The sequence below is a fragment of the Scyliorhinus torazame genome, chromosome 1, assembly GCF_047496885.1.
Source record: "Scyliorhinus torazame isolate Kashiwa2021f chromosome 1, sScyTor2.1, whole genome shotgun sequence".
NCBI classification, from domain to species: Eukaryota; Metazoa; Chordata; class Chondrichthyes; order Carcharhiniformes; family Scyliorhinidae; genus Scyliorhinus; species Scyliorhinus torazame.
Window position 1 is genome coordinate 984,714 of NC_092707.1, and position 25,691 is coordinate 1,010,404.

At 50.3% G+C, this 25,691-nt stretch overlaps 1 protein-coding gene across 7 annotated transcripts in view; it reads left to right on the plus strand.

The window, feature by feature from the left end:
• The window catches only part of ncor2 (nuclear receptor corepressor 2), a 1,088,322-nt gene that overhangs the window by 78,613 nt on the left and 984,018 nt on the right, over positions 1–25,691 (plus strand). For all 7 annotated transcript variants that reach the window (XM_072510208.1, XM_072510371.1, XM_072510235.1 and 4 more), the window contains one exon: positions 15,102–15,281. In XM_072510208.1, coding sequence (XP_072366309.1) covers positions 15,102–15,281 — 180 coding nt within the window. The remainder of the gene's footprint in view (positions 1–15,101; positions 15,282–25,691) is intronic.

A 25,691-nucleotide genomic window follows, 5' to 3' on the forward strand; every position in this document is an offset into this window, starting at 1 on the left:
GGTCGGGCTCGGTATAGGAAGAACACTGGGACAGTGCGGAGTGGGTTGGGCTCGGTATAGGAAGAACACTGGGACAGTGCGGAGTGTGTCGGGTTCGGTATGGGAAGAACACTGGGACAGTGCTGAGTGGGTTGTGCTCGGTGTAGGAAGAACACTGGGACAGTGCGGAGTGGGTCAAGCTCGGTATAGGAAGAACACTGGGACAGTGCGGAGTGGGTCGGGCTTGGTATAGGAAGAACACTGGGACAGTGCGGAGTGGGTCGGGCTCGGTATAGGAAGAACACTGGGACAGTGCGGAGTGGGTCGGGCTCGGTATAGGAAGAACACTGGGACAGTGCGGAGTGGGTCGGGCTCGGTATAGGAAGAACACTGGGACAGTGCGGAGTGGGTCGGGCTCGGTATAGGAAGAACACTGGGACAGTGCTGAGTGTGTCGGGCTCGGTATAGGAAGAACACTGGGACAGTGCTGAGTGGGTCGGGCTCGGTATAGGAAGAACACTGGGACAGTGCTGAGTGTATCGGGCTCGGTATAGGAAGAACACTGGGACAGTGCTGAGTGGGTCGGGCTCGGTGTAGGAAGAACACTGGGACAGTGCTGAGTGTGTCGGGCTCGGTATAGGAAGAACACTGGGACAGTGCTGAGTGGGTCGGGCTCGGTATGGGAAGAACACTGGGACAGTGCTGAGTGTGTCGGGCTCGGTATAGGAAGAACACTGGGACAGTGCTGAGTGTGTCGGGCTCGGTATAGGAAGAACACTGGGACAGTGCTGAGTGGGTCGGGCTCGGTATAGGAAGAACACTGGGACAGTGCGGAGTGGGTCGGGCTCGGTATAGGAAGAACACTGGGACAGTGCTGAGTGGGTCGGGCTTGGTATAGGAAGAACACTGGGACAGTGCTGAGTGGGTCGGGCTCGGTGTAGGAAGAACACTGGGACAGTGCGGAGTGGGTCGGGCTCGGTATAGGAAGAACACTGGGACAGTGCTGAGTGGGTCGGGCTCGGTATAGGAAGAACACTGGGACAGTGCGGAGTGTGTCGGGCTCGGTATGGGAAGAACACTGGGACAGTGCTGAGTGTGTCGGTCTCGGTATAGGAAGAACGCTGGGACAGTGCTGAGTGGGTCGGGCTCGGTGTAGGAAGAACACTGGGACAGTGCTGAGTGGGTCGGGCTCGGTGTAGGAAGAACACTGGGACAGTGCTGAGTGGGTCGGGCTCAGTATAGGAAGAACACTGGGACAGTGCTGAGTGGGTCGGGCTCGGTATCGGAAGAACACTGGGACAGTGCGGAGTGGGTCGGGCTCGGTATGGGAAGAACACTGGGACAGTGCTGAGTGGGTTGTGCTCGGTGTAGGAAGAACACTGGGACAGTGCGGATTGGGTCAAGCTCGGTGTAGGAAGAACACTGGGACAGTGCTGAGTGGGTCGGGCTCGGTATAGGAAGAACACTGGGACAGTGCTGAGTGGGTTGTGCTCGGTGTAGGAAGAACACTGGGACAGTGCGGATTGGGTCAAGCTCGGTGTAGGAAGAACACTGGGACAGTGCGGAGTGGGTCAAGCTCAGTATAGGAAGAACACTGGGACAGTGCGGAGTGGGTCGGGCTCGGTATAGGAAGAACACTGGGACAGTGCTGAGTGTGTCAAGCTCAGTATAGGAAGAACACTGGGACAGTGCGGAGTGGGTCGGGTTCGGTATAGGAAGAACACTGGGACAGTGTTGAGTGGGTCAAGCTCAGTATAGGAAGAACACTGGGACAGTGCGGAGTGGTCGGGCTCGGTATAGGAAGAACACTGGGACAGTGCTGAGTGGGTCGGGCTCGGTATAGGAAGAACACTGGGACAGTGCGGAGTGGGTCGGGCTCGGTATAGGAAGAACACTGGGACAGTGCTGAGTGTGTCGGGCTCGGTATAGGAAGAACACTGGGACAGTGCTGAGTGGGTCGGGCTCGGTATAGGAAGAACACTGGGACAGTGCGGAGTGTGTCGGGCTCGGTATAGGAAGAACACTGGGACAGTGCTGAGTGTGTCGGGCTCGGTATAGGAAGAACACTGGGACAGTGCAGAGTGGGTCGGGCTCGGTATAGGAAGAACACTGGTACAGTGCGGAGTGTGTCGGGCTCGGTATAGGAAGAACACTGGGACAGTGCGGAGTGGGTCGGGCTCGGTATAGGAAGAACACTGGGACAGTGCGGAGTGGGTCAAGCTCGGTATAGGAAGAACACTGGGACAGTGCGGAGTGGGTCGGGCTCGGTATAGGAAGAACACTGGGACAGTGCGGAGTGGGTCGGGCTCGGTATAGGAAGAACACTGGGACAGTGCGGAGTGGGTCGGGCTCGGTATAGGAAGAACACTGGGACAGTGCGGAGTGGGTCGGGCTTGGTATAGGAAGAACACTGGGACAGTGCGGAGTGGGTCGGGCTCGGTATAGGAAGAACACTGGGACAGTGCGGAGTGGGTCGGGCTTGGTATAGGAAGAACACTGGGACAGTGCGGAGTGGGTCGGGCTCGGTATAGGAAGAACACTGGGACAGTGCGGAGTGGGTCAAGCTCGGTATTGGAAGAACACTGGGACAATGCGGAGTGGGTCGGGCTTGGTATAGGAAGAACACTGGGACAGTGCGGAGTGTGTCGGGCTCGGTATAGGAAGAACACTGGGACAGTGCGGAGTGGGTCGGGCTCGGTATAGGAAGAACACTGGGACAGTGCGGAGTGTGTCGGGCTCGGTATAGGAAGAACACTGGGACAGTGCGGAGTGGGTCGGGCTCGGTATAGGAAGAACACTGGGACAGTGCGGAGTGGGTCGGGCTCGGTATAGGAAGAACACTGGGACAGTGCTGAGTGGGTCGGGCTCGGTGTAGGAAGAACACTGGGACAGTGCGGAGTCGGTCGGGCTCGGTATAGGAAGAACACTGGGACAGTGCGGAGTGGGTCGGGCTTGGTATAGGAAGAACACTGGGACAGTGCGGAGTGGGTCGGGCTCGGTATAGGAAGAACACTGGGACAGTGCGGAGTGTGTCGGGCTCGGTATAGGAAGAACACTGGGACAGTGCTGAGTGGGTCGGGCTCGGTATCGGAAGAACACTGGGACAGTGCTGAGTGTGTCGGGTTCGGTATAGGAAGAACACTGGGACAGTGCGGAGTGGGTCGGGCTCGGTATAGGAAGAACACTGGGACAGTGCGGAGTGGGTCGGGCTCGGTATAGGAAGAACACTGGGACAGTGCTGAGTAGGTTGTGCTCGGTATGGGAAGAACACTGGGACAGTGCGGAGTGGGTCGGGCTCGGTATAGGAAGAACACTGGGACAGTGCTGAGTGGGTCGGGCTCGGTATAGGAAGAACACTGGGACAGTGCGGAGTGGGTCGGGCTCGGTATAGGAAGAACACTGGGACATTGCTGAGTGTATCGGGCTCGGTATGGGAAGAACACTGGGACAGTGCTGAGTGGGTCGGGCTCGGTATAGGAAGAACACTGGGACAGTGCTGAATGTGTCGGGCTCGGTATAGGAAGAACACTGGGACAGTGCTGAGTGGGTCGGGCTCGGTATAGGAAGAACACTGGGACAGTGCTGAGTGTGTCGGGCTCGGTATAGGAAGAACACTGGGACAGTGCTGAGTGGGTCGGGCTCGGTATAGGAAGAACACTGGGACAGTGCTGAGTGGGTCGGGCTCGGTATAGGAAGAACACTGGGACAGTGCTGAGTGGGTCGGGCTCGGTATAGGAAGAACACTGGGACAGTGCTGAGTGGATCGGGCTCGGTATAGGAAGAACACTGGGACAGTGCGGAGTGGGTCAAGCTCGGTATAGGAAGAACACTGGGACAGTGCTGAGTGTGTCGGGCTCGGTATAGGAAGAACACTGGGACAGTGCGGAGTGGGTCGGGCTTGGTATAGGAAGAACACTGGGACAGTGCGGAGTGGGTCGGGCTCAGTATAGGAAGAACACTGGGACAGTGCAGAGTGGGTCGGGCTCGGTGTAGGAAGAACACTGGGACAGTGCTGAGTGTGTCGGGCTCAGTATAGGAAGAACACTGGGACAGTGCGGAGTGGGTCGGGCTTGGTATAGGAAGAACACTGGGACAGTGCGGAGTGGGACGGGCTCGGTATAGGAAGAACACTGGGACAGTGCGGAGTGGGTCGGGCTCGGTATAGGAAGAACACTGGGACAGTGCGGAGTGGGTCGGGCTCGGTATAGGAAGAACACTGGGACAGTGCGGAGTGGGTCGGGCTCGGTATAGGAAGAACACTGGGACAGTGCTGAGTGGGTCGGGCTCGGTATAGGAAGAACACTGGGACAGTGCGGAGTGTGTCGGGCTCGGTATAGGAGGAACACTGGGACAGTGCTGAGTGGGTCGGGCTCGGTATAGGAAGAACACTGGGACAGTGCTGAGTGGGTCGGGCTCGGTATAGGAAGAACACTGTGACAGTGCGGAGTGGGTCGGGCTCGGTATAGGAAGAACACTGGGACAGTGCGGAGTGGGTCGGGCTCGGTGTAGGAAGAACACTGGGACAGTGCTGAGTGGGTCGGGCTCGGTATAGGAAGAACACTGGGACAGTGCTGAGTGGGTCGGGCTCGGTATAGGAAGAACACTGGGACAGTGCGGAGTGGTCGGGCTCGGTATAGGAAGAACACTGGGACAGTGCGGAGTGGGTTGGGCTCGGTATAGGAAGAACACTGGAACAGTGCTGAGTGGGTCGGGCTCGGTATAGGAAGAACACTGGGACAGTGCGGAGTGTGTCGGGCTCGGTATAGGAAGAACACTGGGACAGTGCGGAGTGTGTCGGGCTCGGTATAGGAAGAACACTGGGACAGTGCGGAGTGGGTCGGGCTCGGTATAGGAAGAACACTGGGACAGTGCTGAGTGGGTCGGGCTCGGTATAGGAAGAACACTGGGACAGTGCGGACTGGTCGGGCTCGGTATAGGAAGAACACTGGGACAGTGCGGAGTGGGTTGGGCTCGGTATAGGAAGAACACTGGAACAGTGCTGAGTGGGTCGGGCTCGGTGTAGGAAGAACACTGGGACAGTGCGGAGTGGGTCGGGCTTGGTATAGGAAGAACACTGGGACAGTGCGGAGTGGGTCGGGCTCGGTATAGGAAGAACACTGGGGATAAGGGAAGACCATAATGAGGAGTCACCAGTGTGAAAATCGCAGTTATGTTTAGTGGTAGCTCTTTGACCTTGAATCAGATGTTCTGTCCCTGGGGTTTTGTCTGAATGTCCCATAGGCTGCATTCCCCTTTGAGGGGACCCGACGTATGTTCTTGAGTGTTGTTGAAAATAGAGACATGCCATCAAAGCTTTTCGTCTTGGACTCATCAGGAAAGCTTGTGAGAAATTCTCGACAGCAAAGGGGAAAGAACATTAATATTAGATGAGAAGAGAGTGCTGATTGGTTGGCAGTTGGGTTCTGGAGGAGGTGTTGCCATTGAGAATGCTGCACGGAACAGTTAACTGCTCATCCTTGTTCAAATTCAAATTGGCAGGTCGACTCTTGAATGGTCAAGGCATTGCTGTGGGGAATGGACCAGAGAATGACTGTTCCCTAGGCATCAGTTTAATTGTAAAGGCGCAGTGTGTAGGCATGTTCCTCCCCCCAGCGCAGGACAGGGCTCTGTGTGGGAATATATCGGAATCTATATCACTTCACAGACTCACAAGTTGCTTTCCTACCTATCTGTGTGTCATCAGCAAATGTAACTAACGGTGCTAATATACATCATAAATAGTTGTGGGCCCAGCACTGATCCCTATGTAACTCCATTAATTACAGCTTGCCCAACTGAAAGTGACCCATTTACCCCAACTCTATATTCTGTTAGTTAGCCTGTCCTCTGTCCATGCTAATGTATCATCCCCAACTGGTGCCGCGTTATGTCCTGCTCCTCCACCCGTCTCTCCTGCTGTATCATTACTCCCATTTCTTCCCATCTTTATGTCTGGGGAAGAGTCGTACGGACTCTGTTTCTCTCTCCATAGACTCTGCCAGACCTGCTGGGTTTATCCAGCATTTTAACATTTCAGATTTCCAGTATCTGTAGTGTTTGCCTTTTTGTTGTCTGACATGTAGAGGAGGGTTTGAGTGGCCTCTTCCTGTGCCACAAATTCTCTTCTTTTGATCTGAGCTTTGGACTTCCCTTTCAATAAACTCTTCACAAACCCAGACTTCCCGTTGGGCTAATAAATGTTTCTCATGGTGGATGTGATACTGCCTTATCGCCCTCCACAACCTCGGGTAACTGTTAACACACAAACTCTGCCTTCACCAAATCTAGGAGCTTAATTCATGTTCTCTGGTAGAACAAAGAACACAGAACAAAGAAAATTACAGCACAGGAACAGGCCCTTCGGCCCTCCCATCCTGCGCCGATCCAGATCCTTTATCTAAACCTGTCTTCTATTTTCCAAGGATCTACTTCCCTCTGTTCCCCGCCCGTTCATATATCTGTCTAGATGCATCTTAAATGATGCTATCATGCCCGCCTCTACCACCTCCGCCGGCAAAGCGTTCCAGGCACCCACCACCCTCTGCGTAAAAAACTTTCCACGCACATCTCCCTTAAACTTTCCCCCTCTCACCTTGAAATCGTGACCCCTTGTAATTCACACCCCCACTCAACCTCCGTCTTTCCAACGGAAACAATCCTAATCTACTCAACCTTTCTTCATAGCTAGCACCCTGCATACCAGGCAACATTTACGTAGTAAATACGTAAGGATTTCACAAATCAAATGTGATCAGTAAATAACCTACAGTTTGTGGGCCTAATATAATTCCAAGAATTTAGGTATAATAGTAATAATATTTATTGTCACAAGTAGGCTTACGTTAACACTACAATGAAGTTACTGTGGATAGCCCCTAGTCGCCACATTCCGGCGCCTGTTCGAGTACACAGAGGGAGAATTAGGAAGTATTTAGTACAGTGAACAGCTGATTCAATGTTCAGGGACTTGACGTTTGTAATCTGTGTGGTTTAGAAAATGATTATTTTAGACACAGCCGGCGTAAAGGCCAAAGTATTTTGAGGTGAAAATAATGTTCTGGTAAAGGTCAGAAAAATAAATCAGCAGAAAGCAGCAGCATTTTCCTTGTTGCGAGTTCCACACACCCACCCTCTCCCCCTGGGTGCAGCCTCCCTGTTTGAACATGTTTGTGAGAATTTTTCTGCATCTTTCTGGAGAACAGGATAAAGACACAGCCCAGTGAGTCATTTTCAAACATTCCCTGCCAAGATGTGACAGTAACAGTTTGGCACATTCATCAGGCCAACTCTGGCAGTTGTGGTATTATCACTGGACGAGAGATCCACAGACCCACGTGTGATGTGCTGAAGTGACACTTCCCTGTTGGCGAAACGTCACGTGATCTGTAGTAATATCAGCAGAGTGTTTTACCCAGGCTTCAATTCTCCACCTTGTATTGTACGAGCGACATCTGCTGAACAAACCTTGCATCGTGGGTGGAAGAAAGCCAAGTGCGAGGCACCTCCATGACATTTCTCTTTGCGGATTGAGAATATAATAGAAGAGAAAACTGGCGACGAGGATTGAGGCATGAGAAAACTGGCGACGAGGAATAGGCATGAGAAAACTACCGACGAGGATTGAGGCAAGAGAAAACTGGCGACGAGGATTGAGGCACGAGAAAACTGGCAACGAGGATTGAGGCAAGAGAAAACTGGCGACGAGGATTGAGGCAGGTAAAAACTGGCAACGAGGATTGAGGCTCAGACAACTGGCGACGGGGATTGAGGCAAGAGAAAACTGGCACGAGTTAGTTCTTGAATGAAACAAACTGCAGTTTAATTTGCATCAGGGATTAGGAAACCTCTTGTTTCATACATAAAAAAGAAATGGAAGGGAGGAATGTTGGGAGAAGTACAGATCCTGGGAGCTGGTGTACAGAATGGCAGGAAAATTGCCGCCATGGATATATCTGATGAAGATAATGAGACCTAGAACTCGTATGAAGAGAGATTTCAACTTTGTAGCTCATCAGACACTGGAGGACATAAATGTCTGACAAGGTGCACAATTTAATATTACTGCAAAACCTAGTCCATCCAGCAAAGCTGGGAGCTAAAACCTGCAATGAATTGATGAAGGTTCGAGAAGGGCATTTCTCACTAAGACCACTTTTAATTGCAGAAAGGTTTCACTTTCACCGCCGTAGCCAGGAAGAAGGTGAAAACAATCTTACAATTCATGGAAACCTTAAGAAATGTGGCAAAAGGGGCCACATTGCCAAAGCATCCTGAACATGGCAAACTTCACCAATACCTAAGACGTGTAAGAGAAAGAAAACATCTAAGCTGACTACTCGAGTCTACAAGATGATAGTCAAAGTTCAGACCCCTCAGGAGACGCTGTACCGAACAAATTCAAGAGGTGAAACTAGGCATATTGTCGGTACGGGATGATCAACAATGTTTCTGGGCATTCCCAAAACCTGGTGTAACCAAATCAAAATGGAAGTGGATTCAGGAGGCAATCTATAACCAGAAGTTAAAACATCATTGAAACCATCAAATGTTGGCCTGCGAGTGTACACAGAAGAGGTCATACCACTAAAAGGAGACATTGCGGTGAAAGTGGAAGTTAATTAACAAACAGCAGAATAGCCTCTCTGCCTTGTCTATGGAAATTATCTTGCTTGGTAGAGCATGGTTGAGAAAAATCAAACTCAATTGGGGAGCAGTGAATCAACTGGTTGTTTCAAAGAATGACCGAGAGTAACTTCTGGAAAAGTATAAAAAGGTGTTTGAAAACTCACTGGGCTCAATGACAGGAGTTGAAATCCAATTAAGCTTGAACCGTACCATACAGCATCACGCCAATAGTCGACTATCTAGAAAGATTATTCCGAACAGGAGTCATTGAACCAGTTACTACAAGTGGTTGGGCGACACCAATAGTTCCTGTACTAAAACCAGATGGCTCAGTAAGGATATGTGGAGATTTGAAGACAACGATAAACCCGGTTTTTTTTTTTTAATTGACCAAGATGGCGCCGGAGCATGGCGACTCTCGGCGAGCTCGCTCCCCCGTCCCTTTTCTCTTATCTCCTGTCAGTGTTCTGACCTGCTGAAACTATTTTCCTCTTATATAATTACTAACTATATTCTTCTATTCTTGTGTCTACTATGTACGTATTGTGTACGTTCCTCTGCCATAGAAAAATATTTTTCATTGTACTTCGGTACATGTGACAATAAATCAAATCAAATCAAAATCAAATCAGCATCGAATACAGGTCAGTATCCAGTGTCCCTGTGATTGAGACTGTTTGCTGGATTTCCTGGAGGACAGAAATTCAGTAAAATAAAACTGTTACAGGCGTATTTACAAATAAATGTGTGCTACCGTGCCACCCTAATTCAACATGAGGGGGTATTACAGGATGGGGGTTATTACAGGATGGGGGTTATTACAGGATGGGGGTTATTACAGGATGGGGTTATTACAGGATGGGGGTTATTACAGGATGGGGGTTATTACAGGATGGGGGTTATTACAGGATGGGGTTATTACAGGATGGGGGTTATTGCAGGTTGATGATGATTACAGAATGGGGATTCTGTAATGAAGGAAGTTAAGAAATCGGACCTTGAAGGCAGTGATCTCAGGATTACTCCCAGTGCCACGTGCTAGTCAGAGTAGAAATGACAGGATATGTCGGATGAATACGTGGCTGAAGGGATGGTGTCAGGGGGAGGGTTTCAGATTCCTGGGGAATTGGAACCGGTTCTGGGGAGGTGGGACCTGTACAAACTGGACGGGTTACACCTGGGCAGGACTGGGACTGATGTCCTAGGGGGGCTATTTGCTCGAGCGGTTGGGGAGGGTTTAAACTAATATGCCAGGGGGATGGGAACCTACGCAAGGAGTCAGGGAAAGCGGGAGCAAGGACAAAAACAAAAGGTAGAAAAGTGAAGAAGAAAAGTGATCGGTGGAGAAACCAGGGACAAAATTCAAACAGGGCCGGAGAGAAAAATATTGGGAGCAAGACAAGCATTGTGACAAAGACAAACTTAAAGGCTCTGTGCCTTACTGCACGGAGCTTTCGCAATAAAGTGGATGAACTAATCGCGCAGATAGATATAAATGGGTATGATATAATTGGGATTACGGAGACGTGGCTGCAGGGTGACCGGGTATGGGAACTGAATGTCCCAGGGTTCTCAGTATTTAGGAAGGACAGGCAGAAAGGAAAAGGTGGTGGAGTGGCACTGCTGGTTAAATTAACACAATAGTGAGAAGGGATATTCGCTCTGACAATGTGGAATCTGTATGGGTGGAGTTGAGAAATACCAAGGGACAAAAAACATTAGTGGGTGTCATATTTAGACCCTCAAACTGCACTGGTGAGGTTTGGAATGGCATTAAACCCAAAATTAGAGATGCATGTAATAAGGGAATATCGGTAATCATGGGTGATTTTAATCTTCACATAGATTGGACAAATCAAATTAGCTACAATTGGATTGGATTGGATTTGTTTATCGTCACGTGTACCGAGGTACAGTGAAAAGTATTTTTCTGCGAGCAGCTCAACAGATCATTAAGTACATGAGAAGAAAAGGAAATAAAAGAAAATACATAATAGGGCAACACAACATATACAATGTAACTACATAACACCGGCATCGGATGAAGCATACAGGGTGTAGTGTTAATGAGGTCAGTCCGTAAGAGGGTCATTTAGGAGTCTGGTGACAGTGGGGAAGAAGCTGTTTTTGAGTCTGTTCGTGCGTGTTCTCAGACTTCTGTATCTCCTGCCTGATGGAAGAAGTTGGAAGAGTGAGTAAGCCGGGTGGGAGGGATCTTTGATTATACTGCCCGCTTTCCCCAGGCAGCGGGAGGTGTAGATGGAGTCAATGGATGGGAGGCAGGTTCGTGTGATGGGCTGGGCTGTGTTCACGACTCTCTGAAGTTTCTTGCGGTCCTGGGCCGAGCAGTTGCCATACCAGGCTGTGATGCAGCCCGATAGGATGCTTTCTATTGTGCATCTGTAAAAGTTGGTAAGGGTTAATGTGGACATGCCAAATTTCCTTAGTTTCCTGAGGAAGTATAGGCGCTGTTGTGCTTTCTTGGTGGTAGCGTCGACGTGGGTGGACCAGGACAGATTTTTGGAGATGTGCACCCCTAGGAATTTGAAACTGCGAACCATCTCCACCTCGGCCCCGTTGATGCTGACAGGGGTGTGTACAGTACTTTGCTTTCTGAAGTCAATGACCGCTCTTTAGTTTTGCTGACATTGAGGGAGAGATTGTTGTCGCTGCACCACTCCACTAGGTTCTCTATCTCCCCCCTGTATTCTGACTCGTCGTTATTCGAGATTCGGCCCACTATGGTCGTATCGTCAGCAAACTTGTAGATGGAGTTGGAACCAAGTTTGCCACGCAGTCGTGTGTGTACAGGGAGTAGAGTAGGGGGCTAGGTACGCAGCCTTGTGGGGCCCCGGTGTTTAGGACTATTGTGGAGGAGGTGTTGTTGTTCATTCTTACTGATTGTGGTCTGTTGGTCAGAAAATCGAGGATCCAGTTGCAGAGTGGGGAGCCAAGTCCTAGGTTTTGGAGCTTTGATATGAGCTTGGCTGGGATTATGGTGTTGAAGGCGGAGCTGTAGTCAATAAATAGGAGTCTAATGTCGGAGTCCTTGTTTTCGAGGGATGAGTGTAGGGCCAGGGAAATGGCATCTGCTGTGGACCAGTTGCGACGGTATGCGAATTGCAGTGGGTCAAGGCGTTCTGGGGGTATGGAGGTGATATGATCAATCTCTCGAAGCACTTCATTACGACTGAAGTCAGGGCCACTGGTCAGTAGTCATTGAGGCACGTTGCCTGGTTCTTCTTTAGTACCGGTATGATGGTGGTCTTCTTGAAGCAGGTGGGGACCTCGGAGTGGAGTAGGAACAGGTTAAAGATGTCCGTGAATACCTCTGCCAGCTGGTCCGCGCAGGCTCTGAGTGCACGACCAGGGATCCCGTCTGGGCCCGTCGCCTTCCGAGGGTTCACTTTCAGGAAGGCCAATCTGACTTCGGAAGCTGTGATGGTGGGTATGGGTGAATTATGGGCTGCTGGGGCACGCGACGGCGGATTGTTGGTTACCTGCTCGAACCGAGCATAGAATGCATTGAGTTCATCGGGGAGGGGTGCGCTGCTGCCAGAGATACTGTTCGGCTTCGCTTTGTAGCCCGTTATGTTGTTTAGTCTTTTCCACAACCGCCGAGAGTCTGTCTGTGTCTCTAGCTTGGTTTGATATTCTCTCTTGGCATCTCGGATGGCTTTGCGGAGGTCGTACCTGGATTTCTTGTATAGGTCAGGGTCGTCTGCCTTGAACGCCTCAGATCTGTCCTTCAGTAGGGAGTCAATCTCGCGATGGAGCCATGGTTTCCGGTTGGGGAACGTACGTACTGCTTTCTTTGGCACGCAGTCGTCCACACATTTGCTGATGAGGTCTGTGACGGTGGTGGCATCCTCATTTAAGTTGGTCGCTGAGTTCTTAAATATGGACCAGTCCACTGTCTCTAAGCAGTCACGTAAGAGCTCTTCCGTCTCCTCGGACCAGCACTGAACAACCTTCTTAGCTGGATTCTCCCGCTTGAGTTTCTGCTTGTATGCCGGGAGAAGGAGCACCGTCTTATGGTCTGATTTCCCAAAGTGCGGTCGGGGGATGGAACGGTAGGCGCCCTTGATTTTTGAGTAGCAGAGGTCAAGAGTGTTGTTGCCTCTAGTGGGACAGGAGATGTGCTGGTGGAATTTTGGCAGTACACTCAAGGTTGGCCTTGTTGACGTCTCCGGCCACGATGAACAAGGCCTCCGGGTGTTCTGTTTCATAAGAACATAAGAACTAGGAGCAGGAGTAGGCCATCTGGCCCCGCGAGCCTGCTCCACCATTTTCGTAGTTGTTTATTACTATGTATAGTTCGTCCAGCGCCTTCCTCACTACTGCCTGGGGTGGGATGTAGACCGCTGTGATAATGGCTGAAGTGAACTCACGTGGAAGATAATATGGGCGGCACTTCATGGTCAGGTATTCCAGGTCTGGGAGCAGTAGTTCGCCAGAGTCGCCACATCCAAGCACCAGGAGGAGTTGATGAGGAGGCAAAAACCCTCCACCCTTTGCTTTGCCTGATGATGCCGTGCGGTCCGCCCGGTGAATTGAGAAGCCTTCAGGTTGTATGGCACAGTCCGGTGAGGCGGGGGTGAGCCATGTCTCTGTGAAACAGAGCACACATGCCGTAGAGGAGGAATTCCTGGAGTGTATATGGGATGGTTTTCTTGACCAATATGTGGAGGAACCAACTAGAGAGCAGGCCATCTTCGACTGGGTACTGTGTAATGAGAAGGGAATCATTGCCAATCTGGCTGTACGAGACCCCTTGGGGATGAGCGACCATAACATGGTAGAATTTTTTATCAAGATGGAGAGTGAAGTAGTTGATTCGGAGACTAGGGTGCTGTTGACCGTGATAGATTGGGGAGAGTTACTTAAAGGGATGACAGTGGATAGACAATGGCAAACATTCAAGGAATGCATGGAGGAACTACAGCAACTGTTCATTCCTGTCTGGCACAAAAGCAAAGGGGGTAGGAGGGCCAATCCATGGCTTACAAAGGAAATTAGAAATAGTATCAGATACAAGAAGAAACATACAGATTGGCCAAGAAAAATAATAGGTCTGAGGGCATTGATACATGTATCAATGTATCTATGTATTACAGGATGGTGATTATTGCAGAATGGGAGTTATTACAGATTGGTGATTATTACAGAGCGGGATGTTATTCCAGAATGGTGTTATTCCAGAATGGGGTTATTACAGAATGCGGTTATTACAGAATGGGGTTATTACAGGTTAGTGATTATTGCAGAATGGGGGTTATTACAGGATGGGGGATTATTACAGAATGCAGGTTATTACAGGTTAGTGATTATTACAGAATGGGGGGTTATTACAGAACGGGGGTTATTACAGAATGAGGGATTATTACAGAATGGGGGTTATTACAGGATGGGGGATTATTACAGAATGCAGGTTATTACATGTTATTGATTATTACAGAATGGGGGGTATTACAGAAATGGGGGTTATTACAGAAATGGGATTATTACAGAATGGGGGGTTATTACAGAATGGGGTTATTACAGAATGGGGGTTATTACAGAATGGGGTTATTACAGAATGCGGGTTATTACAGAATGTGGGTTATTACAGAATGGGGTTATTACAGAATGGGGTTATTACAGAATGGGGGTTATTACAGAATGGGGGTTATTACAGAATGGGGTTATTACAGAATGCGGGTTATTACAGAATGTGGGTTATTACAGAATGGGGTTATTACAGAATGGGGTTATTACAGAATGGGGGTTATTACAGAATGGGGTTATTACAGAATAGGGTTATTACAGAATGGGGTTATTACAGAATGGGGTTATTACAGAATGTGGGTTATTACAGAATGGGGTTATTACAGAATGGGGTTATTACAGAATGGGGGTTATTACAGAATGTGGGTTATTACAGAATGGGGTTATTACAGAATGGGGTTATTACAGAATGCGGGTTATTACAGAATGGGGTTATTACAGAATGTGGGTTATTACAGAATGGGGTTATTACAGAATGTGGGTTATTACAGAATGGGGTTATTACAGAATGGGTGGTAATCACAGAATGGGGTTATTACAGAATGGGGTTCATTACAGAATGGGGGTTATTACAGAATGGGGGGTTATTACAGGATGGGGGGTTATTACAGGATGGGGGATTATTACAGAATGCGGGTTAATACAGGATGGGGGGTTATTACAGGATGGGGATTATTACAGAATGGGGGGTTATTACAGGATGGGGGATTATTACAGAATGGGGGGTTATTACAGGATGGGGGATTATTACAGAATGCGGGTTAATACAGGATGGGGGTTTAATTCAACCTGGGCGTGTTACAAATTATAACTCAGAGACACAGGTTATTGATTTTCAACACAACCCCGTGTTTTGTCGTGGTTACTGGAGAAGATGCAGTAAAACAGTTGTATTGTTTCTGCTTTTGTCCCTTTGACCCTGCCTGAGTATTTGTCCTCTGTCCTTACAGGAACGCTGTGTCTCCAGTGGGGGCACAGCTCCATCTGGAGCATTGTCACTACAGGCTGACCTGGAGGTGCATGTACTGTCCACTGGTGTATCGAAGGAGGAACTAATTCAGAGTATGGACCGTGTGGACAGGGAGATCGCCAGGACTGAATTACAGATTACTAACCTGAAGAGGAAGCAGGTAAACAGGTGGAACGGCATTGAGTGAGGACAAAGAGCTCCTTCATTTTATTAAGACAGAGTCTTGTGCAGACCCAGAGTGTAACCCCAGCTGTTCATACCCGCAGGATTTAAACTCTTTATCACATTCTAAATATAGTTATTCCAAAATACTAAATCTCCGGTACAGTATTTTTAAGTGGAATAATTAATAACTATCATTACAGATTCTGATCAGTAATCGAGGAAGTTAATTCTCTCTGTTCCAATGTGATGGGATTTAAAACATTGTTGGGGATTTAATGTAAGGAATCTGTTACTGGAACTGGAATTGGAATGGGAACTGGAGCAGGAACTGGAACTGGAATTTGAACTGGAATGGGAACTGGATCTGGAACTGGAACAGGAACTGGAACTGCAACTGGAACGGAAACTGAAACAGGAACTGAAACGGGAACTGGAACAGGAACTGGAACTGAAATGGGAACTAAAACAGGAACAGGAACTGGAACTGGATCTGGAACAGTAACTGGAACTGGAACAGGAACTGGAACTGGAATGGGAACTGGAACAGGAACTGGAATAGGAACTAAAACAGGAACAGGAACTGGAACTGGATCTGGAACAGTAACTGGAACTGGAACAGGAACTGGAACTGGAACAGTAACTGGAACTGGAATGGGAATTGAAACAGGAACAGGAACAGGAACTGGAATTGGAACTGGAACAGGAACTGGAACAGGAACTGGAACTGGAACTGTAATGGGAACTAAAACAGGAACAGGAACTGGAACAGGAACTGGAATTGGATCTGGAACAGTAACTGGAACTGGAACAAGAACTGGATCTGGAACAGGAACTGGAACAGGAACTGGAACAGGAACTGGAACTGGAATGGGAACTAAAACAGGAACTGGAACAGTAACTGGAACTGGAACAGGAACTGGATCTGGAACAGGAACTGGAATGGGAACTAAAACAGGAACAGGAACTGGAACTGGAACTGGAACAGGATCTGGATCTGGAACAGGAACTGGAATGGGAACTGAAACAGGAACTGGAACAGGAACAGGAACTGGAACTGGAACTGGAATGGGAACTAAAACAGGAACAGGAACTGGAACTGGAACAGGAACTGGAACTGGATCTGGAACAGTAACTGGAACTGGAATGGGAACTGAAACAGGAACTGGAACAGGAACTGGAACAGGAACTGGAACTGGAATGGGAACTAAAACAGGAACTGGAACAGGAATTGGAACTGGATCTGGAACAGGAACTGGATCTGGAACAGTAACTGGAACTGGAATGGGAACTGAAACAGGAACAGGAACTGGAACAGGAACAGGAACAGGAACTGGACCTGGAACAGTAATTGGAATGGGAACTAAAACAGGAACTGGAACTGGAACTGGAACAGGAACTGGAACTGGAATGGGAACTAAAACAGGAACTGGAACAGGAATTGGAACTGGATCTGGAACAGGAACTGGAACTGGAATGTGAACTGAAACAGGAACAGGAACAGGAACTGGAACTGGAACTGGATCTGCATGCCTTTGGACTGCGGGAGGAAACCGGAGCACCCGGAGGAAACTCACGCAGTCATGGGGAGAATTTACAAACTGCACACAGACAGTGGCCCAATCCGGGAATCGAATCTGGGTCCCTGGTGCTGTGAGGCAGCAGTGTTAACCACTGTGCCACCGTGCCAGCCTAGCTTACTCCCCTTTGTTAATCAACCCCTTGATCCTCCTCTGAATTCCAAACAGCTCCCAATCCTCAGACCTGTTGTTTTTCTTGGCCAATTGCTTCTTCTGGGATCTAATACTATCCCTAATTTTCCTTGTCAGCCATGGATTGGCTGCTGTCCCATTTTACTTTTGCCCCAGACAGGGATGAACAATTGTTGCAGATGCTCCTTGAGTGTTTGCCATTGCCTTTCCACTGTCATCCCTTTAAGCAGCATTTCCCAATCCATCAGAGCCAAAACGTGCCTCGTATCATCGTATTTTCCTTTATTAAGATTCAGGACCCTAGTTCATAAGATATAGGAGCAGAATTAGGCCATTCGGCCCATTGGGTCCACTCCACCCTCAATGTGATCACGGCCGATTCCATCCCGGCCTTAACTCCCCCGTCCTGCCCGGTATCCATAACCCTTCAACCCATTCCCAATAAAAACCTGTCCAACTCCCTCAAATGTACTCCCTGTCCCAGCATGCACCGCGCTCTGGGGCAGCGAATTCCAGATTCACAGCCTTTGGGAGAAGTAGCTTCTCCTCAAATCGGTTTTAAATTTGCTGCCACTTATCCTGAACCTGTGACCTCTTGTTCTGGAATGTCCCACAAGAGGAAGCATCTGCTCCACATCTACTTTATCCACACCTTTGACCATCTTGTGTACCTCAATTAGATCTCCGCTCACTCTTTTAAACATTATAGAGTACAGGCCTAGCCTCACAATCATCTCCTTTTGGTCGCTCTTCCCCAAGGAGTCTCGTACAGCCAGGTTGGCAATGATTCCCTTCTCATTACACAGTACCCAGTCTAAGATGGTCTGCTCTCTCGTTGGTTCCTCCACATATTGGTCAAGAAAACCATCCCGTTTACACTCCAGGAATTCCTCCCCTACGGCATTGTGGTTAATTTGGTTTCCCCAATATATATGCAGATTAAAATCACCCATAATTACAGATGTTCCTTTATCACACACATCACTAATTTCCTGTTTAATACCATTCCCAACATCCCACTGCAGTTTGGGGATTCATTTGTTTTCTTGTTATTTATAGCACAGGAGACCATTCGGCCCATCGTGTGTGCACCGGCTCCCAAAAGATCAACCCAGCTAGTCCCATTCCCAGCTCTTCCCATTCCCAGCTCCTCCCATTCCCAGCTCGTCCCATTCCCAGCTAGTCCAATTCCCAGCTTGTCCCATTCCCATCTCGTCCCATTCCCAGCTAGTCCCATTCCCAGCTAGTCCCATTCCCAGCCCTTCCCATTCCCAGCTCGTCCCATTCCCAGCTCGTCCCATTCCCAGCTAGTCCAATTACTAGCTTGTCCCATTCCCAGCTCGTCCCATTCCCAGCTCGTCCCATTCCCAGCTCGTCCCATTCCCAGCTAGTCCAATTCCCAGCTTGTCCCATTCCCATCTCGTCCCATTCCCAGCTAGTCCCATTCCCAGCTAGTCCCATTCCCAGCCCTTCCCATTCCCAGCTCGTCCCATTCCCAGCTAGTCCAATTACCAGCTTGTCCCATTCCCAGCTCGTCCCATTCCCAGCTAGTCCCATTCACAGCTCCTCCCATTCCCAGCTCGTCCCATTCCCAACTAGTCCCATTCCCAGTTAGTCCCATTCCCAGCTAGCCCCATTCCCAGCTAGCCCCATTCCCAGCATGTCCCATTCCCAGCTAGCACCATTCCCAGCAAGCCCCATTCCCAGCTAGCCCCATTCCCAGTTAATCCTATTCCCAGCTAGCCCCATTCCCAGTTAGTCCCATTCCCAGCTAGTCCCACTCCCAGCTAGCCCCATTCCCAGTTAGTCCAATTCCCAGCTAGCCCCATTCCCAGCTAGCCCCATTCCCAGCTAGCCCCATTCCCAATTAGTCCCATTCCCAACTAGCCCCATTCCCAGCTAGCCCCATTCCCAGCTAGTCCCATTCCCAGCTAGTCCCATTACCAGCTCGTCCCATTCCCAGCTCGTCCCATTCCCAACTAGTTCCATTCCCAGCTCGTCCCATTCCCAGCTCGTCCCATTCCCAGCTCGCCCCATTCCCAGTTAGTCCCATTCCCAGCTAGCCCCATTACCAGTTAGACCCATTCCCAGTTAGTCCCATTCCCAGCTTGTCCCATTCCCAGCTAGTCCCATTCCCAGCTAGCCCCATTCCCAGTTAGCCCCATTCACAGCTAGTCCCATTCCCAGTTAGTCCCATTCCCAGCTAGCCGCATTCCTAGTTAGTCCCATTCCCAGTTAGTCCCATTCCCAGTTAGTCCCATTCCCAGCTTGTCCCATTCCTAGCTAGCCCCATTCCCAGTTAGTCCCATTCCCATTTAGTCCCATTCCCAGCGAGCCCCATTCCCAGTTAGTCCCATTCCCAGCTAGTCCCATTCCCAGTTAGTCACATTCCCAGTTAGCCCCATTCCCAGCTAGTCCCATTCCCAGCTCGTCCCATTCCCAACTAGTTCCAGTCTCAGCTTGTCCCATTCCCAGCTCGTCCCATTCCCAACTAGTCCCATTCCCAGTTAGCCCCATTGCCAGCTAGCCCCATTCCCAGTTAGTCCCAGTCCCAGTTAGTCCCATTCCCAGTTAGTCCCATTCACAGCTAGTCCCATTCCCAGCTATCCCCATTCCCAGCTAGTCCCATTCCCAGCTAGCCCCATTCCCAGTTAGTCCCATTCCCAGTTAGTCCCATTCACAGCAAGTCCCATTCCCAGCTAGACCCATTCCCAGCTAGCCCCATTCCCAGTTAGTCCCATTCCCAGCTAGTCCCATTCCCAGCTAGCCCAATTCCCAGCTAGCCCCTGTCCCATTTAGTCCCATTCCCAGCTAGCCCCATTCCCAGTTAGTCCCATTCCCAGCTAGCCCCATTCCCAGCTAGTCCCATTCCCAGCTAGTCCCATTCCCAGTTAGTCCCATTCCCAGCTAGCCCCATTCCCAGTTAGTCCCATTCCCAGCTCGTCCCATTCCCGGTAAGTCCCATTCCCAGCTAGTCCCATTCCCAGCTCGTCCCATTCCCAACTAGTTCCATTCCCAGCTCGTCCCATTCCCAGTTCGTCCCATTTCCAGCTCGTCCCATTCCCAGTTAGTCCCATTCCCAGCTAGCCCCATTCCCAGTTAGTCCCATTCCCAGCTTGTCCCATTCGCAGTTAGTCCCATTCCCAGCTTGTCCCATTCCCAGCTAGTCCCATTCCCAGTTAGTCCCATTACCAGCTAGCCCCATTCCCAGTTAGTCCCATTCACAGCTAGTCCCATTCCCAGTTAGTCCCATTCCCAGCTATCCCCATTACCAGCTAGTCCCATTCCCAGCTAGCCCCATTCCCAGCTAGCCCCATTCCCAGCTAGTCCCATTCCCAGCTCGTCCCATTCCTAACTAGCCCCATTCCCAGCTAGCCCCATTCCTAGTTAGTCCCATTCCCAGCTAGCCCCATTCCCGGTTAGTCCCATTCCCAGCTAGTCCCATTCCCAGATAGTCCCATTCCCAGCTAGCTCCGTTCCCAGTTAGTCCCGTTCCCAGCTAGCCCCATTCCCAACTAGCCCCATTCCCAGCTAGCCCCATTCCCAGCTAGCCCCATTCCCAGTTAGTCCCATTCCCAGCTTGTCCCATTCCCGGTTAGTCCCATTCCCAGCTAGCCCCATTCCCAGCTAGTCCCATTCCCAGTTAGTCCCAGACCCAGCTAGCACCATTCCCAGTTAGTCCCATTCCCAGCTAGTCCCATTCCCAGTTAGTCCCAGTCCCGGTTAGTCCCATTCCCAGTTAGTCCCATTCCCAGCTAGCCCCATTCCCAGCTAGTCCCATTCCCAGTTAGTCCCATTACCAGCTAGCCCCATTCCCAGCTAGTCCCCCAGTTAGTCCCATTCCCGGTTAGTCCCATTCCCAGCTCGCCCCATTCCCAGCTTGTCCCATTCCTAGTTAGTCCCATTCCCAGTTAGTCCCATTCCCAGTTATTCCCAGTCCTAGTTAGTCCCGTTCCCAGTTAGTCCCAGTCCCAGTTAGTCCCATTCCCGGTTAGTCCCATTCCCAGTTAGTCCCATTCCCAGCTAGTCCCATTCCCAGCTCGTCCCATTCCCAGCTCGTCCCATTTCCAGCTCGTCGCATTCCCAGTTAGTCCCATTCCCAGCTTGTCCCATTCCCAGCTAGCCCCATTCCCAGTTAGTCCCATTCCCAGCTAGCCCCATTCCCAGCTAGTCCCATTCCCAGCGAGCCCCATTCCCAGCTAGTCCCATTCCTAGCTCGTCCCATTCCTAACTAGCCCAATTCCCAGCTACCCCATTCCCAGCTATCCCCATTCCCAGCTAGTCCCATTCCCAGCTAGCCCCATTCCCAGTTAGTCCCATTCCCAGCTAGCCCCATTCCCAGTTAGTCCCATTCACAGCTAGTCCCATTCCCAGCTAGCCCCATTCCCAGCTAGCCCCATTCCCAGCTCGTCCCATTCCTAACTAGCCCAATTCCCAGCTAGCCCCATTCCCAGCTAGTCCCATTCCCAGCTAGCCCCATTCCCAGTTAGTCCCACTCCCAGCTAGCCCCATTCCCAGCTAGTCCCATTCCCAGCTAGCCCCATTCCTAGTTAGTCCCATTCCCAGCTATCCCCATTCCTAGTTAGTCCCATTCCCGGTTAGTCCCATTCCCAGCTAGTCCCATTCCCAGTTAGTCCCATTCCCAGCTAGCCCCGTTCCCAGTTAGTCCCATTCCCAACTAGCCCCATTCCCAGCTAGCCCCATTCCCAGTTAGTCCCATTCCCAGCTAGCCCCATTCCCAGCTAGCCCCATTCCCAGCTTGTCCCATTCCCGGTTATTCCCATTCCCAGCTAGCCCCATTCCCAGCTAGTCCCATTCCCAGTTAGTCCCATACCCAGCTAGCACCATTCCCAGTTAGTCCCATTCCCAGCTAGCCCCATTCCCAGCTAGTCCCATTCCCAGCTAGCCCCATTCCTAGTTAGTCCCATTCCCAGCTATCCCCATTCCTAGTTAGTCCCATTCCCAGTTAGTCCCAGTCCCGGTTAGTCCCATTCCCAGTTAGTCCCATTCCCAGCTAGCCCCATTCCCCGTTAGTCCCATTCCCAGCTAGCCCCATTCCCAGCTAGTCCCATTCCCAGTTAGTCCCCCAGTTAGTCCCATTCCCGGTTAGTCCCATTCCCAGCTCGCCCCATTCCCAGCTTGCCCCATTCCCAGTTAGTCCCATTCCCAGTTAGTCCCATTCCCTGCTAGTCCCATTCCCAGCTAGTCCCATTCCCGTTTAGTCCCATTCCCAGTTAGTCCCATTCCCAGCTAGTCCCATTCCCGTTTAGTCCCATTCCCAGTTAGTCCCATTCCCCGTTAGTCCCATTCCCAGTTAGTGCCATTCCCAGCTAGCCCCATTCCCAGATAGCCCCATTCCCCGTTAGTCCCATTCCCAGTTAGTCCCATTCCCAGCTAGCCCCATTCCCAGCAAGTCCCATTCCCAGTTAGTCCTATTCCCAGTTAGTCCCATTCCCAGCTAGCCCCATTCCCAGCTAGTCCCATTCCCAGCTAGCCCCATTCCCAGCTAGCCCCATTCCCAGCTAGCCCCATTCCCAGTTAGTCCCATTCCCAGCTAGCCCCATTCCCAGTTAGTCCTATTCCCAGCTAGTCCCATTCCCGGTTAGTCCCATTCCCGGCTAGTCCTATTCCCGGTTAGTTCCATTCCCAGCTAGCCCCATTCCCAGCTAGTCCCATTCCCAGTTAGTCCCATTCCCGGTTAGTCCCATTCCCGGCTAGTCCTATTCCCGGTTAGTTCCATTCCCAGCTAGCCCTATTCCCAGCTAGTCCCATTCCCAGTTAGTCCCATTCCCAGCCAACCCCATTCCCAGTTAGTCCCATTCCCAGTTAGTCCCATTCCCAGTTAGTCCCATTCCCGGTTAGTCCCATTCCCGGTTAGTCCCATTCCCCAGCCCTATCTCCACAATCCTCTAAATTCATCCCTTTTAAATTTATACCCAGCTCTCTTTTGAAACCTCCTGTGGAATCCGCCTCCACCGCTCCCCCAGGCAGCACATCCCAAACCCTGAAAACTCTCTGAGTAAAGAACCTTCTCCTCATCTCACTCCAGCTCTCTTGCTGACCATCTTGAAATTGGGACCCCGAGTCACTGACATACCAACCAGTGGAAACAAAATATCCTTCTTTACCCTGTCAAAATTGTTCAGAATTTTGAACACTTCAATAAGGTCGCCCCTTAATCTTCTCGGCTCCAAGGAGAACAAGCCCAATTTCTCCAATCTTTCCTTGTATCTAAAATTCCTCATTCCTGGTATCATTCCAGTAACTCTCCTCTACACTCTCTCCAGGCCTTTAACATCCTTCCTTAAATAAAGTGCCCACTGAACACAATACTCCAAATGTGGTCTGACCAATGATTTGTGGAGGTGCAGCATCACTTCCTTGCTTTTATACTCTATGCCTCTATTTATAAACCCAAGGATGCTCTAAGCCTTCTTAACAACTGTTTCAACTTGTCTGGCCACCTTCAGAGAATGATGCACTTGAACCCCGAGGTCCCTCTGCTCCTGGACTCCCCTCAAAGTTGTACCATTGAGCCTATATTGTCCCCCCATGTTTCTTTCACCTAAATGCATTATTCACATTTCGCTGCGTTGACGTTTATCTGCCAGGTGTCTGCCCATTTGGCCAACTTGTCAATGTCCCTCTGAGGTCGCTCAGCGTCATCCTCACAATTCACTATTCTCCCTCGCTTTGTATCATTTGCAAATTTAGAGATTTTGCCCCAACACCCACTTGTAAATCATTTATATAGATCAGGAAAAGCAAGGGTCCCAACACTGAGCCCTGGGGAACACAACTTTCAACTGGTCTCCAGTCTGAGAAATGCCATCTATACCTACCCTCTGTTTCCTATCTCTTAGCCAACTTCTAATCCATACTGCCAAGGACCCACCAATCCCAAACATTTCTAATTTGATAACCAACCCAGCACTGTGTAAAATGCTTTCTGAAGGTCCAAATATACAACATCCACGGCACAACCCTTATCCCCTGCCTGTGTCACCTCGTCAAAGAATTCGATTAAATTTGTCAGACATGACCTGCCCTTGACAAAGCCATGTTGACTGTCGAGTATTAACTTATGTTTCTCTAAGTGTGTATTTATCTCACCCTGTGATATGGCCTCCATCAGTTTTCCCACTATTGATGTCAAGCTGACAGGTCTGTAGTTTGCTGGGTTATCTCAGACAACGGCATCACATTTACAATCCTCCAGTCCGCTGGAGATAATCCTGTGTTCAGAGAGGCCTGGTAAATTTCTGTCAATGGCTCTGCAAGATGCTCCCTTACCTCTCTCGGCAATCTAGGATGCATCCCATCCGGGCCTGGCGACTTCTCTACCTGGAGCGCTGTCAACCTTTTTACCACCTTTACTTTATCTATCACAGCGCGACACATTAGCACAGTGGCTAGCACTGTTGCTTCACAGTATCAGGGACCTGGGTTTGATTAAAACTCTAGATGAACAAATTGCTGTGATGAAATAGAATGAAGCCAATTATCTTTAACTGACATGCAGAGTCCTTTGTCTTTGAAAACTTTGTCTTTATGTATTTACAAGCCCAGAATGATGTTCACTTTCCCAGCTTGCCATTGATTATTTTTTGTTAAATCTGTTCAGGTTCGACTTGGTGGAATGATTCACAAATTTGTCACCAAAAAATGTTCGAGGATGTGGGTCCTGACTCATAAATTATCCTTAAAATAATAGGATTGGCAAACTTCAATATCTGTTCTCACATTTATGACACAAACCTTTACCAGAAACCCTGCAGTCTTTTAGCCTCCAGGTACCTCTCTATGCACCCTCGGACCCGCCCGCTCACCTCCTCGTCCGCCAGCAACCCCACCTCTAGGCGCCACAGTGGGCGCTGGTCCCTCTCCTCCCCCTACTCGAGGTCCACCCAGTGCGGAGCGTGATCAGAAATGGCTATCGCCGAGAACTCCGTATCCTCCACCCTCGGAATCAGCGCCCTGCTCATGACAAAAAAGTCAATCCGAGAGTAGGACTTGTGGACATGTGACAAGAATGAAAATTCCCTGGCCCCCGGCCTCGCAAACCTCCATGGATCCACCCCTCCCATCTGGTCCATGAACCCCCTCAGCACCTTGGCCGCCGCCGGCCTCCTGCCCGTCCTAGACCGAGAGCGATCCAGTGCCGGGTCCAGCACCGTGTTGCAATCGCCCCCCATTATCAGGCCCCCTGCCTCCAGGTCCGGAATCCGGCCCAGCATACGCCGCATGAACCCCGCATCGTCCCGATTCAGGGCGTATACATTGACCAACACCCCTGCAGCTTGCCACTTACCATCACATACCTACCGCCATTGTCTGCTACAATGCTCGACGCCTCAAACGACACTCTCTTCCCCACCAAGACCGGGGCAACACGGTAGCATTGTGGATAGCACAATTGCATCACAGCTCCAGGGTCCCAGGTTCGATTCCGGCTTGGGTCACTGTCTGTGCGGAGTCTGCACATCCTCCCCGTGTGTGCGTGGGTTTCCTCCGGGTGCTCCGGTTTCCTCCCACAGTCCAAAGATGTGCGGGTTAGGTGGATTGGCCATGATAAATTGCCCTTAGTGCCCAAAATTGCCCTTAGTGTTGGGTGGGGTTACTGGGTTATGGGGATAGGGTGGAGGTGTGGACTTGGGTGGGGTGCTCTTTCCAAGAGCTGGCGCAGACTCGATGGG